Source organism: Staurois parvus, unplaced genomic scaffold (assembly GCF_062004578.1).
Source record: "Staurois parvus isolate SC_StPar_1 unplaced genomic scaffold, SC_StPar_1.0 ptg000054l, whole genome shotgun sequence".
Lineage (NCBI taxonomy): Eukaryota > Metazoa > Chordata > Amphibia > Anura > Ranidae > Staurois > Staurois parvus.
Window position 1 is genome coordinate 3,038,968 of NW_028317850.1, and position 15,007 is coordinate 3,053,974.

The window sequence follows — 15,007 nt, forward strand, 5'->3', positions numbered from 1 at the left end:
AAATGACAAAAAAAATACAACTTCAAAAAACTCGCCATGCCTCTTATGAAGTACGTCGGACTGTCTACTCTGCAAAAAGGGGTCATTTGGGGGATATCTGTACTGTTCTGACATTCTTGGACCTCAAGAAATTAGATTGGCTGTCAGTACTTCAGGATTGATCAATATTCAGATCTATACCATAGTTTGTGAACTCTGTAACTTTCCTACAAAATAAAAAATACATCCTAATTTGGGTTATTTTCACCAAAGACATGTAGCAGAATACATCTCGGCCTAAATTTATGAAGAACAATTATTTATTTGCAAACTTTTATAACAGAAAGAAAAACTTGTTTTGTTTTTTTTCAAAATTTTCGGTCTTTTTTTGTTAATTTAGCAAAAAATAAAAACCCCAGCGATGATTAAATACCACCAAAAGAAAGCTCTAGTTGTGTGAAGAAAATGATAAAATTTTAGTTTGGGTACAATGTTGTATGACCGCGCAATTGTCATTCAAAGTGTGAGAGTGCTAAAACCTGAAAACTGGCCTGGGCAGGAAGGTGTAAATTGCCCGGTATTGAATTGGTTAAAGGATAACTTCACCTTTCTGAACATGTTACACCTGTATGTAGGGTGTAACATGTTCAGCATGCTCCCCCAATCTCCCCATGACAGATGGTGGGGTATCCTCTCCCCGCAGCTGCTGTCACAATTTAAAAACAGCATGCTTCACCCACACAGCCACATCATTCATTCACAGAGATCTGTGAATGAACGCACTACAATTACTGTCTACCACCACAGCACACCGCATGTAGTTCTCAATGAACTGCGAGGACTCTGATGTGTGTTTTCATACTTCAGAACTCGTCCTGCTCTCCAGTAACTGTCTGGTTATACTGCAGAAGCCTGACATTGCACCCACGATCCGTTGATCACGGGTGCAATGCTCTGCAGGCTCCTTAGAAAAATAAATAAAACCTTTTTTTTTTTAACCTGCAAAAATGTGCTGCCGCTTTTTTTTTTTTTTTTAAGCGAACTCATACTAAATTGGAAAACAGAATCATTGCTCACTGCTAGAAGAGATTTGTTAACAGGTTAGAAAATCTCTGCAAGCGATAATGAGCTCACTCTTTGATCACAGTTTTGACTGTAGTTACTATAGGTCACTGCAAAAATGTTCAAAAATTTCAATGCAATATGGCAACCTAGAGGCGTTCTGTACACTCGGTGTATGGAAGTCCCCAGAAATGTTTCCTGCTTGTGCGATTGGCTCACTGATTTTCTTAGATGTCTGCACCAAGATTCAAGGTTTAGGTGTCCCCTGCAGCAGGAATTTAAGTTTTAGTGTGATACTCCCTATGGGTTAAAGGATAAGTTCACCTTTGGGAGCATGTTACATGCGTCACCAGTTTTGATGGTGGAACATGTAACATGTTCCCAATGCTGCGGCCCGATCACCCCCCCCCCCCCTTCCTGTGACAGCAGTTCCCCATACTAGCCATCACTTTTTAAAAACAGCACGGCTGTGCGGGGCTCCGCCCACACAGCCACATCATTTATTCACAAAGTTATGTAAATGAATGAACTACAAGTACCGACATTCTTTGCAGATGTAGGTACTTTTTGTTTATTCAGGGTGTATGGGCAAGGAGATACACTGACAGGTCTGCAGGAGACCTGCATGGCATCAGCACTGATGCAATGCTTTACAGGCTCCTGAAAAAAAAACAAAAAAAAAAACTGCACATTTCTTTACCTGCATAAAAATGTGCAGTTATTTTTAGTGAAAAGGTGAACTTATCCATTAATCACCTGCTCTCCTGGGGATTTACCCCCCTCCATGACCAGACCATTTTCTGCAATACGGCGCTGCGTTAATTTAACTGACAATTGAGCGATCATGCAACGCTGCACCCAAATTAAATTTACGCCCTTTCTTTTCCCACAAATTGAGCTTTCTTTTGGTGGTATTTCATCACCGGTGCGTTTTTTTGTTTTTTTTTGCACTATAAAGTAAAAAAGACCGACGATTTTGAAAGAAAAAAAAAACAAAAACATATTTTGTACTTTTTGCTATTAAACATGTCCAGTAAAACTTAAAAAAAAAAAAAAAATCAAATTTCTTCATAAATTTAAGCCAAAATTTATTCTGCCACATGTCTGCTAAAAAAAAAAAAATCCCAACATGTGTAAATTAATTCGTTTGACATGAAAGTTATAGCGTTTCCAAGTATAGATATTAGGATTTTTTTTTCTAATAGTAATGATTGCTGCAATCAGCAACTTTTAGCGGGACTGCGGCGGACATTCTGACACTGGGGGGGAACTAACTTGGTGTCACTGACACCAATACAGTGATCAGTGCTAAAAAAAAAAAAAAAAAAAAAAAAAAAAAAAACCACTGATACTGTACTAATGGCACTGGGGGCAGGAAAGGGTCAATGTGAGTGGTGATCAAAGGGTTAACTGTGTGCTCGGAGTGTTTTACTAGGGGGCAGGGGGATGTGTTTTTTTACTGTAAGCACACTGATCGGGATGGCTGTACTGTGCACAACCATCCCGAGCAGTGTGCCCAAGCTGAAAGGGAGGAAGATCGTTTGTAAACAAAACAATCTTCCTCCCCGTTGGATATGCTCGGTAATCACCGGGCGCTGGCGGGTAATTGTCAGCCGGGACCTGGTGATTGACCTCCGCGGCCGCGAATGGTGGCGCGGGTAGGGCGCACGCCTGCTACCTGGAAATGCAGAATGACGTATATATACACATGATCCTGCGCACAGGTGCCGCCCTGTAGCAATATTTCTGTTATATGGCGGTCCTTAAGCGGTGAGCTACTTAAGGGATACAGACATGACAGCTTTGCTCATCAGAGCATGGAGATGTCACCACATGGTTATAATGAAATTAGGCCCTCCCCATTTAGGAATAAGCCTAGACAAACCACTCTTTCTACAGAACAAAGGTAGAGATCTGCTAGAAAGTTTGTTACAATCCTTGCAATGTAAACAGATCACCCAGAGGGGATTTTATTTTTCAACTAAAGCAGAGCTGCACTTAAAATTAGCAAACTATAAGCAACATTACAAGTTTATTTACTCAGCTTGCACCAGTTTCCAGACAGACCATAAAACTGTTCTTGGCGGGAATAAAAAACCCCTTCATCTCCCTTCAGGAAACACTTGTGCAAGAGTAAAAACTACACATGTGTGACTTTAACCATACTGATTCCAATGTACTCTAAGATCTGGTCAACACTGCCTATAATGTTGCATTTTACCGTTTGTAGAAAGTGTCAGTGTCACTTTTAAAACAGAGAATGGGTTACCTTTTTTTTTTTTTTTTGTTAATATAACTTTATTGAAATTGAACAATAGATAGCTGACTCATTACTTGCAGTGAGAAACTAAGCTGTGTGTGAGCTGTGGTGCAGGATGGAAAAATGCAGAAAGGTCGCCGATTTTTGTGCCCCACCCCACTCAATGGCTGCGTTCAGTGTGAACAGGACACATAGAAAACAATTGTTTTCTGAGTGCCTTTGCGGAGACAGGCAGTTTTCTAGTGCAGGAAAGGGCAGGTCACCACACAAGTGTGAATGTCCCCTAAGCCCTGGTTCACACTGGAACATGGCGCGGGAAACCCATGATTAGTGCGTGTTTCTTGCACCGTGTTCAAATTGCACTGCTCTTGCTATCTGTAGCTGGTGTCAGTGCAATGTTAAGGACACCCCAGTTGCAGGTTGCAAACAGAGGGCATTTGCTTGGACCGGATCACATGGCTTAAAACAATCATGTAATCTGGTTGCAGTGTGTTTCTAAAATTGGTGCATGCACTGCTTTGGTGTGATAGAACAACAGAAATGAAAGGACTAGTAGCTAGTTACATCCTCCTGCACCAGTCTCCACCAGCCTGGTGTTCGAAGACTATATTCACACTGATGATTTAGACTGGTGTAATTTGCAGTTGCAGGAATCTTCCAATTCCTGCTGTGGCTGTGAGCGGCTAGGTGTGGCCATTGACCCTGTCCACTATAATGACAGGCCGTTGCCAGCTGCAGCTATCTTTAGCTGTCCACACAGCCAACGATTACTTGCGGTGTGCACTAAAGCTCCTAAAGAGGTGGTTAGAAGCACACCAAGTGAATCAAGCCACAATCACCATAGGTAACTGTGTGGAGAGCCACTGGTGACTTGTTAGAGCCCGGTGGCCATACCTAGCCATTCATGTTTGCAGCAGGAACCAGAAGATTCCTGCTGCTACAATTTGCACCAGCCTAAATCACCGCTGTGAATGTAGCATTAGTGGTCTTCAATGATATTAATTGATGATGTCAATGTGTGTCAAGCCAGGAAAGTGTACAGGCCTCAGCTTTCCGTTACAGTGAGAATAGCTTCTTTTTCTGGCGTATTACAGCTACCATGCAGAGGAGCATGAGAAAAAGACTTCATTCATAAAAATAGGTTTTCTTCTACAGGATATAATATATATATATATATATATATATATATATATACATACATACATACACACATATATACATACATACATAACATTTTCTTTACCATTGAAGTCTCACTGTCCGAAGAAACCTAAGTTTTAGGCTGAAACTGCAGATTGGCCATTTTGCTTCACCTGTCAGTGATTATTCACTTCATTGTCACTGTGCGTTGTTTGGGGGTTATTTACCAAAAGCAAAGGCAATACTCTAGATAATATTTTTTGGCAAATCATGGTAAACATACTGTTGATTTCTAATCTGCCATCTTTCTTAGCTGATTCAGCTTGCCTTTATATTTTAGTTTTCTTCAAAATATTTTATTTGTCCCTTAAACAACCACCTTGTTAGAAGCTTTTGTACACTGCAGTGCCGTTCATTTTAAATGGCACCCCAAAGCACAGCACCTCTGACACACATTCACTGCAGTGTACCACAACTCACTATTGCACACTACTGTATGCTGTGGAGAACAGCAAAGTGTGACTGGCCGCTAGTCTGGATTTACACTGTATTGTTGTAACACATGTATTACCCCAACATGCACCAAAATCAAGACAGAAAAAAACACTTCACTTTTCAAAAAAGAACATTTATAGACAAGTGGAATTATCAACATGGCATCCAGGAAACAAAAAGCACTGCTATGTAAAACTCAAAATTCTACTCAAGATATTTGAAAAATAAAGTCTAAATTTTACCAACCCAGGGCAGGCGTATCTTGCTGCAAGGGCCTTCGGCGTGAACTTGATGCGGAGAATGGAAAATATGGGCTTCCTGGTTTTCCTGAGTTTGGAAGCTGTCCTGAACTCCCAAGTCCAATATCTGTTCGAATCAGGCTAGTCTGAAAAGCACAAAGAACAGTAATTGTTCACAATTTGCAATGCTATATCAAGGTGTAAACTGAAGTGCATGCACAAACCAATCAAAGCATCCCTTTCTTTCTTTATATCAGAAAGCTGCAATAACACAATGCAGGTTTTGAACCAGCAAATCAAAAGTTGTGTTTCCAAGGGTGAGAAGTAGCCATTTTGCCCTGGCATTAAGAAAAAGAATCCATGTATTTTACATGTTTTGTTTTTGTTTGTTTTTTTGAGTCAAAGCATTACTAAACCTAAAAACAAAAAATTAATATTTAGCAATTTCTTGGTTCTTGGATGTGGTGGCTCCATTAGTTTTCTTTTCAGGCTTTTTTTTTTTTTACCTGGAAATCCTGTGAATACCATACTTTTTGGCCCCTTCATGTTTCCACAAATTTCTCCATTATATCTATGGGGGAAGCCATGGTTGTCAAACAAGCTACACATCAAACATGATGTTCGTCTTCAGTACATGATGGTTTGATAGATTAGTAATTTACAAAAAGGATACGGTTCTTTGTGCTTTCTTTAAGTTCACAGAAGTAAAAAAGACGCTGCATTTCTTTCAAAATCAACAGGTATATTTTTTACTTGCTGAAAAAGTTCTTAGCCTTTAAAAGTGAAAACTAATGCAGTCACCAAACCTAAAGCCTGTTAAGCTGCAACATTTTTGCTTATGAGTTTGTATTCACTGCAAGACTCCTTTCACATGAGTGGATCGATCGGGTCTGCCTGCCGTTTTTCAAGCAGACTGATCGGACCATCCATTGCTCTCTATAGAGCAGAGGGTGTAAACAGACATGTGTCCATTTACACCCGCTTGCATCCGATCCTGTTCACTAAAAGTAGACGGATGGGGATCTGGTGGATTGGACAACAGTTTAATGGAAACGGACCGCCTATCTGTTTTCCATCCAACAGCCCAGAAAGGGCAGCGGGCTATGTCAGTGTCCACTCTGTATTAGCGAAGGAGAGACAGACTTGTCATTCACTTGCTTAGTGATGATCAGCAAGCAGATCCCCCGCTGGGCAAGCGGATCAGCTGACAGGTCGCCCCATGTGAAAGGGGCCTAATACTCCAAAGCAGCTGGCACAAAAAAAAAAAAAACTATCAGTTTACAGGAGGAATGTAGCAGTGCTTCAACATTTCTTGATGTTTGTATAATGGCTAGCTAAAGGGAATATACAGTATTTTTTTTTATAGATAGGGAAATAAAAATAGCTACCTGTCTTTATGTATAGTGTAAAATTATCTATGTATAAAGGGCAAGCCATAATTGCTCATCATACACACAGACTCTGCTCTGTACTGCTACAGAATAGTAGTGCTTTACAATAAATCCTACGAGACTGTCAAGACACATATATAGATGAAAATTCTGGTGCCGAAATGAAAAATTCAGGATGCACTTGGCCCAAAAACCAAAACTGAAATGTCTGTATATGTGGGGCTGGGGAGGCTCAATTTTTTTTTCTATTTTTTTTACTTTGAATGTGTGTTTTTATTTTATTTTTTATTAACTGATGATTTTATTGCCATCACATACAGTCAGGTCCATAAATATTGGGACATCGACAAAATTATAACATTTTTGGCTCTATACACCACCACAGTGGATTTGAAATGAAACAAACAAGATGTGCTTTAACTGCAGACTGTCAGCTTTAATTTGAGGGTATTTACATCCAAATCAGGTGAACGGTGTAGGAATTACAACAGTTTGCATATGTGCCTCCCGCTTGTTAACGGACCAAAAGTAATGGGACAGAATAATAATCATAAATCAAACTTTCACTTTTTAATACTTGGTTGCAAATCCTTTGCAGTCAATTACAGCCTGAAGTCTGGAATGCATAGACATCACCAGACGCTGGGTTTCATCCCTGGTGATGCTCTGCCAGGCCTCTACTGCAACTGTCTTCAGTTCCTGCTTGTTCTTGGGGCATTTTCCCTTCAGTTTTGTCTTCAGCAAGTGAAATGCATGCTCAATTGGATTCAGGTCAGGTGATTGACTTGGCCTTTGCATAACATTCCACTTCTTTCCCTTAAAATACTCTTTGGTTGCTTTTGCAGTATGCTTTGGGTCATTGTCCATCTGCACTGTGAAGCGGCGTCCAATGAGTTCTGAAGCATTTGGCTGAATATGAGCAGATAATATTGCCTGAAACACTTCACAATTCATCCTGCTGCTTTTGTCAGCAGTCACATCATCAATAAATACAAGAGAACCAGTTCCATTGGCAACCATACATGCCCACGCCATGACACTACCACCACCATGCTTCACTGATGAGGTGGTATGCTTAGGATCATGAGCAGTTCCTTTCCTTCTCCATACTCTTCTCTTCCCATCACTCTGGTACAAGTTGATCTTGGTCTCATCTGTCCATAGGATGTTGTTCCAGAACTGTGAAGGCTTTTTTAGATGTCGTTTGGCAAACTCTAATCTGGCCTTCCTGTTTTTGAGGCTCACCAATGGTTTACATCTTGTGGTGAACCCTCTGTATTCACTCTGGTGAAGTCTTCTCTTGATTGTTGACTTTGACACACATACACCTACCTCCTGGAGAGTGTTCTTGATCTGGCCAACTGTTGTGAAGGGTGTTTTCTTCACCAGGGAAAGAATTCTTCGGTCATCCACCACAGTTGTTTTCCGTGGTCTTCCGGGTCTTTTGGTGTTGCTGAGCTCACCGGTGCGTTCCTTCTTTTTAAGAATGTTCCAAACAGTTGTTTTGGCCACGCCTAATGTTTTTGCCATCTCTCTTATGTGTTTGTTTTGTTTTTTCAGCCTAATGATGGCTTGCTTCACTGATAGTGACAGCTTTTTGGATCTCATCTTGAGAGTTGACAGCAACAGATTCCAAATGCAAATAGTACACTTGAAATGAACTCTGGACCTTTTATCTGCTCATTGTAATTGGGATAATGAGGGAATAACACACACCTGGCCATGGAACAGCTGAGAAGCCAATTGTCCCATTACTTTTGGTCCCTTAACAAGTGGGAGGCACATATGCAAACTGTTGTAATTCCTACACCGTTCACCTGATGTGGATCTAAATACCCTCAAATTAAAGCTGACAGTCTGCAGTTAAAGCACATCTTGTTCGTTTCATTTCAAATCCATTGTGGTGGTGTATAGAGCCAAAAATGTTAGAATTGTGTTGATGTCCCAATATTTATGGACCTGACTGTATATGATAGCATATAAGTGACAGGACCTCTTTGCAGGGGGGAGAAGGTGGCTGAGGCAGTGTGTGCAAGGAGGGGGCAAGAGAGGAGCAGTGTATACAGATAGGCTCCTTCATTTGCCCCTGCTAAATGTCATTGACAGTTCTTAAATGCAATTACTGGCTTTTTTTTTTCTCCTTCACTATAGCTCAGAGAAGGAGCAGTCATTCGCCCCATCGCTAAAGTAAACAAAGAGGAGGAGTCACTTGGTAATGACATTTGGTGACCCCACCCCTTTGTTTACTTTAGCAGTAGGGCAAATGACAGCTCCTTCACGGATCTATAATGAAGGGGAAAAAAAAGCCGGCAATTGCATTTAAAAACTGGCAATGACATTTAGGGGCTGCAAGTGAAGAAGCTTGTCTGTATACACTGCTCCCTCGCTGTATACACTGTTTACCTCCTCCTGCCTTTCTGCCCCCCCCCCCACCTGCAGTACTCACAGCCACCCAAAAACTCCCAGCCAAATAGTCTAGCCCTCATTGGGGCCGGGTCTCATTATCAGCACCTGTATCAGTTCACTTTTTCTTTTCGGCAAAATGCTGATAAGGCTATTTCCGGCCACTGAAATTTTGGTGCATCCCTAGTTGTTTTATTGAACCCACCACACCCTTGCAAAATACTTACCTTCCTCCCTGTTTGAGCAATTATAAGTGTGTGTGTGGATTTAAATGATACAGTTGTCCTTTGGCATGAACCCATGAAGACAGATATATGGGCTCTGGCACTGCTGAGTTTTTAAAGGTATATAGCCCCAGATCTGGTATCATGATCCCCGCTTCACTACTTGATGTGCAACTTGCCTAGAACAAAAATACAGGCAGTGAAGTCAGAAATCCCATCCTGTTCAGGTTAGTGACCTTGACCTTTTTCTTGGGTAAAGAGGCCAGGATCAGACTGATAAACCTGGATCAGTGTTCAAAAGCAGGGACATATGCAGAAAAAAAACCCCAGGCCACTACCTCCACAACCTGGCTGTCTTTGTCAACTAGAGACACTGAAACTGAATTATACAAGATTTGTTTTGCTCAGGAATTTCAAACATATCAGCAGGTCATTAAAATTATAAAATGACCATCAATTTGAGTAAATTGCAAATGATAGTCTATCAATTGTATCAATATTATATAACAATGTTAGTAATTTGCAAATGATCCTGTAACAAATAAAATAAACTGCTTTCTAGAGCAAGAGCAACCAAAATGCCATGGGCTTTAGAGGGTAGATATGTGCACAACCTAAAATATATTCAGCACAGCTTTCTAATGCTTGATATTTAGGATCTACACAGGTATTTAAGAGCATTATGTTCATGCAGTTTATAGTGTTTCTGCAGTTTTTTTGTTTCCAATGGGCCCCACTGTTGCTGTACAGCAGAGGCAGCTTTGATAGAATTTAGATTTACCTTCAACTATGTAGTGCAAGGGCCTGCCTGGTTGCAAACAAATTCTAAGTGTTTAGGTTTGACCTCATATTATATGGTTTTGGTAAATCTAAAGGAAAATTGTACAATGTATGGCCATCCTAAGGCTGTACGTACAATACATCCAAGTAACAGTTTTACAAAGTCAACTGTATGTGACATACAAGGGGTCTAAACAAAGCAGTGAATAGTCCTTTGCAATAAACATATACAGCGCAATTCTAATTTTCTTTAAAAAAAAATGCAGGTGTAGAATGAAAACCAACATCCTCACTCACAACTACGCTACAATTATCTATAATCAACAGTTTCATACAGAAAAAAAGAAAAAAAGTACGAAAATAGAATGAATGCGAGTTACTAAATGCTCATGTATTTATCAGTTTATATTATATAAATACATGATGAACCTAAGCAACACAAAGCTCTGGAAGAATAATCCTCTATGAAGGATAGATTACTGCTGACAGAATACAGAACACTCAATTCCTAGGGGGGATTCTATCCTGCGTTAGTAAATTGCCTAAATCACCATGACACCTGTCAAAGTACCCACTCCTAAGCTGATGTCTTCTAGCGGACAAGACTAGACTGGACTGTTACTAAGAGCTAAAAAGACGGACATGTGAAAAGGGTTTTACTAAAAGATAGACTACAAAAATGCATTTTGCATTGTGAACTCGTTTTTAACTGCATGTTTATTACGATACAACAGGTTTACAACAACACACAAACACTTCATATTGCATCCTGGAATCAAGCTTAAACAACTATATATTTGTGTACAAACGATTACAAAACAACTTTGTAATGTATAACTAGAGGTGTAACTACAGTTTCAGAGCTATTTCAGTGTATAACCCATAGAAATAAATGTATGTTGAGCACCGTGCACTAGTTGATGCTTTTGATAAAAACATTTGCTTCATCTACTCAGGTCAAATGTACACAGCCAAAGTATGCCTTCCAGCACTTAGGGAAGCCTGTCATCTGCATTTCAAAAAAAAGTAAACACAAACTAACCCTAACCAAATGTAAAGCTGGCCATACACATACATTCTCCATGCATACTGCACAGTGTGGATGACCGAATCTCCTGCTACTTGTACTGTCGGCCCCGACAGCTGTCAATAAAACTCAACAGTTCAAACAGTTAATAACCAACTTAAAGTCTTTCGACTGAAACTAGGCTTTTAGACCTAATGAAAGGAAGTCCGAATACTAAATTGTGTTTTAATGAAGTTCACTAAAGTGCATCTCTAGCCAAAACATTTTCACTCTGTCCTGCTATCAGAACGATAGAAAGTGATGAAAAATGCAAAATTGTACAGTTGTCTTTAACACAAGAATAGAGGGAAAATCTTCCAATAGAAACAGTAATGCTTAATGACACGCAGAAGAAATGCCCCTCACTTTGTAGAGATCTTCTCACTTCCTGTTGCGTCTTTGAAACAGGAAGTTAGTGGAAACCCCACCAACAAGACATAGGAAAGAAAAAAAAATGTAAACATGTTTAATACACACACTGGTCACTATTAGGTACGAACAAACTCACTTAGGTACACCTTGCTAGTGCCAAGAAAATATCCCCCACACCATTACACCACCACCAGCCTGAACCATTGATACAAGGCAGGATGGATCCATGCTTTCATGTTGTTTATGCCAAATTCTGACCCTACCATCTGAATGTCACATCAACCAATCTGCCTATTCTCCTCTGACATCAACAAGGCATTTTCGTCCACACAACTGCCACTCACTGGATATTATCTCCATTCTCTGTAAACCCTAGAGATGGATGTGCGTGAAAATCTCAGCAGATTTTGAAATAGTCAGACCAACCTGTCTGGTACCAACAACCATGCCACGTTCAAAGTCGCTTAAAACCCCTTTCTTCCTCATTCTGATGCTCAGTTTGAACTTCAGCAAGTCGTCTTCACCACGTCTAGATGCCTAAATGCATTGAGATGCTGCCATGTGATTGGCTGATTAGCAGATTGTGTTACCAAGCAATTGAACAGGTGTACCTATAAAGTGGCCAGTGAGTGTATATTGCAGCTTACCAGTCCTTATAAGTGATCAGCATTTCTCAGGCTTCTTTTTCCTTTATTTTCACCTAGTAATTCTACCAGTAACATACACCTGTCAGAGTAACATTTACTCATCATACCGTATCTATGGAAATGCAGCATTATCATCCTAGAAAGACACACAGACACACACCACAGGGTGATGGTTCTGTAATCTTCAGAAATTGTTGGGAACAATCTAAGTGTGCAGAACAGGCAGAGAGGAAAGGGAGTTATTTATTTCCAGTGGTAAAATGTACAGACCAAAAGGGACCAATAAAAAAAAAAAATATTTTCGGGTTTACATACCCTTTATGGCAAAGAAATTGGCTTTGACACATTCTAACTAATTAAAATGAACAATTCTAGTATTTAAGAAATAACCTACTGACCTATTCAGATACAAGTGGGATGAGGATTTTTTTGTACATATTTAAATACAGTTTTCAGCTTTGGTAGGCTTAAATAAAAAAAAGGACAACATACTCCTGATATTTTACCAAGAAGAAAAAAACACAAAACTTTCGGTAACACCATTTATATTATCGTGCTTGAGAGCTTGGGCTGTGTACAAACTGTCAAGTACATTTTCTACACTGTCAAGGTCTGCAGTCTTTTCAAAGACCAAAATCAATGCTATTAATCCATTCTAGTGATTTATCTGCTCATTTAAGCCAACTAAGAGATATTATTGATTATAACTGATCCTGACTTCAGGGCTCCTACAAGAAAAAATATATAGAGACTCAAGAGATTTTGCTGGCTGTGAAAAATGTAAGTACTGTATATTTCTATTAGCATAATTTTACCCATCTGTCCAAATTAAGTCAGAACAAATGAAATACATATTTTAAAATCTGTTGTTGGTTTACTTAATGTGAGACTTAGCTAAGCTTTTCTCTATAGTGGAAAGTTAGGCTCTCTGTTAGGTTTTTTGTGTCTTTTTGGAGACATTTTACTCATCTGGAGACACAATAGTATAGCTGGCTATACAGCATGGATGGACAGATCTCCAGCTATTGTGTTCAGCAGCTGACTGGATGCAATTCGCTGTTTGCATGAGACTTTTCTGCCTGGCAACTGCGATTTTGTAATAAAAGGATGTTGAGCAGAAGGGGCCAACAGCAAACTTAAGTGTATCTCCCCCCCATGTATGACATAACATGACATAGTGGCAACAAAGAAGTTAAGGGAGTATGTGCTGAGATAACCCATGGCAACAGGACTGTCCCCTCTATTATAATGAAGATTATGGTGCAAATGACCAAACATGAGGCAAGGACTCAAGTACTCAAAAACCCAATCAGCTGGTGCTGATGAAAGTTTTAGTTGGCCAGAGGTGACAAGGTTACCATAGGCAGGTAGTGGAAACAGACTGGAGATCAATGTGGTGCTGCTCTAAATTGCAGGAATGGGAGTGTGAAGCGTTTACGTTACTCCAACCAGCTGATCTCCCCAGCTTTCTGTCCCTCAGTCCTAACCCTTACCACAGTAAAGCCTGCAGTGGAGGGAAGTTTGAAAGGTGTATCTGCAGTGTAAACAGTGAGGCAACTCCAGTTGCTTTGACCCAAGTGGCTTTACACATAAAGCAAGTTTTCAGAGACAAGGTTACACTTGGGGCTGGAAAGCGCTCCCTTCAGGAGTAGGACACTAGGCAAAAAAAAAAAAAAAAAAGATCAGCACTGGCAGTCCTAGCTGGTAGTAAACCCCCTCTCTCCTATAAGCAGCTCAGTTTGTCCCCTGCAAACTCTACACAGAGAATGGAGTGATCAAAGAGATCTGATTGCTCAGTTCTCCCACTCTGCTCTGAGCAAAGAACTGTGACTGTCAGTCTCCGGCTCTCTGCTCTGCCCCTGTAATGCTCACAGGAGCGCTGGGCTATAGAGGGGCTGGCTCAGGCTCTCTGTGGATCGCTGAGAGGCTGAACAAGGTGCCAGTCCAGGCTTCTGAATGGATCCAGACTATATGGCCAGGATCTTTTCAGAGCCTGTACCAGATCTATGACATCAGCCAACAGCAGGCTTCAGCCCGCTGTTGGCTGAAAACAGATCACGGGAGTGCAGAACGAACTGCTCTCCTGTGATCCATAGATCTTTAGCTATATTTCTCCTTTAAGGACCAAAATTTCATCTTGATAACTGCAGTTAGTTCCTGTAATGGTAACATTTAGTGTAAAATCCCTAGTACATTAACACTGCCAGGGCTTGCTAAGCAGTGCAGAAACATATTACCTATCCAACAAATTTAAAAAAAAAAAAAAAAAAAAAAAAAAGACCTCGATGTGCAGCGATTTGCATTAACCTGCACAGATCAATACTGGCTCAGCACTAGGACGCACACACACAAAAATTTCTATGTGGCCTGTTCACACCCCGATGCTGCCTTGATGTGGGCTGCAATGCACCAGATCCTACCTCAAGTCACCATTGGTCATAGCAGCAGAGCTGTGGTGCATATGAATAAATTAAATGTCATTTGTGACATTTCAAGAAAGAAAGGAAAAAAAGTAAACAGTGCCTTGTTGTAACAATGCATTGCACTGCCCCTTACTGCCTGTACACAACAGACACAGACAGCAGCAGAGTGTGGATGAGCCCTAAAAGTTGACCTTTGTAAAAATCTCTGGCAATGTTAAGAGCTTGTCTAATAACCTTGTGGAAAAACTAGAATAGTATGCAAAAAAAAAATACTAATATAGAATTAATTCCTTCCATATGCTCACCAAAATAAATCCTTTTCACAATAAAATTGTGGTCCCGTCACATAATTTAACTCATTTTTAAATGGTAAAATCCTTTTAGATGAAAGTTAGTTTCACTGCTTTAAAAATATGCCCCTTAGGGTCTATAGTTTCATCTAAACCCACGAGTAGAGTCACCTAACTTGCCTGACCTGCATAAATCTAGAATGCTCAGGCTTACCACAGAGCAGCTCAATTTACCA

At 40.3% G+C, this 15,007-nt stretch overlaps 1 protein-coding gene across 9 annotated transcripts in view; it reads right to left on the reverse strand.

Moving 5' to 3' along the window:
* The window catches only part of TCF12 (transcription factor 12), a 283,238-nt gene that overhangs the window by 79,939 nt on the left and 188,292 nt on the right, over window positions 1-15,007 (reverse strand). For all 9 annotated transcript variants that reach the window (XM_089667821.1, XM_089667836.1, XM_089667793.1 and 6 more), the window contains one exon: window positions 5,183-5,321. In XM_089667821.1, coding sequence (XP_089523947.1) covers window positions 5,183-5,321 — 139 coding nt within the window. The remainder of the gene's footprint in view (window positions 1-5,182; window positions 5,322-15,007) is intronic.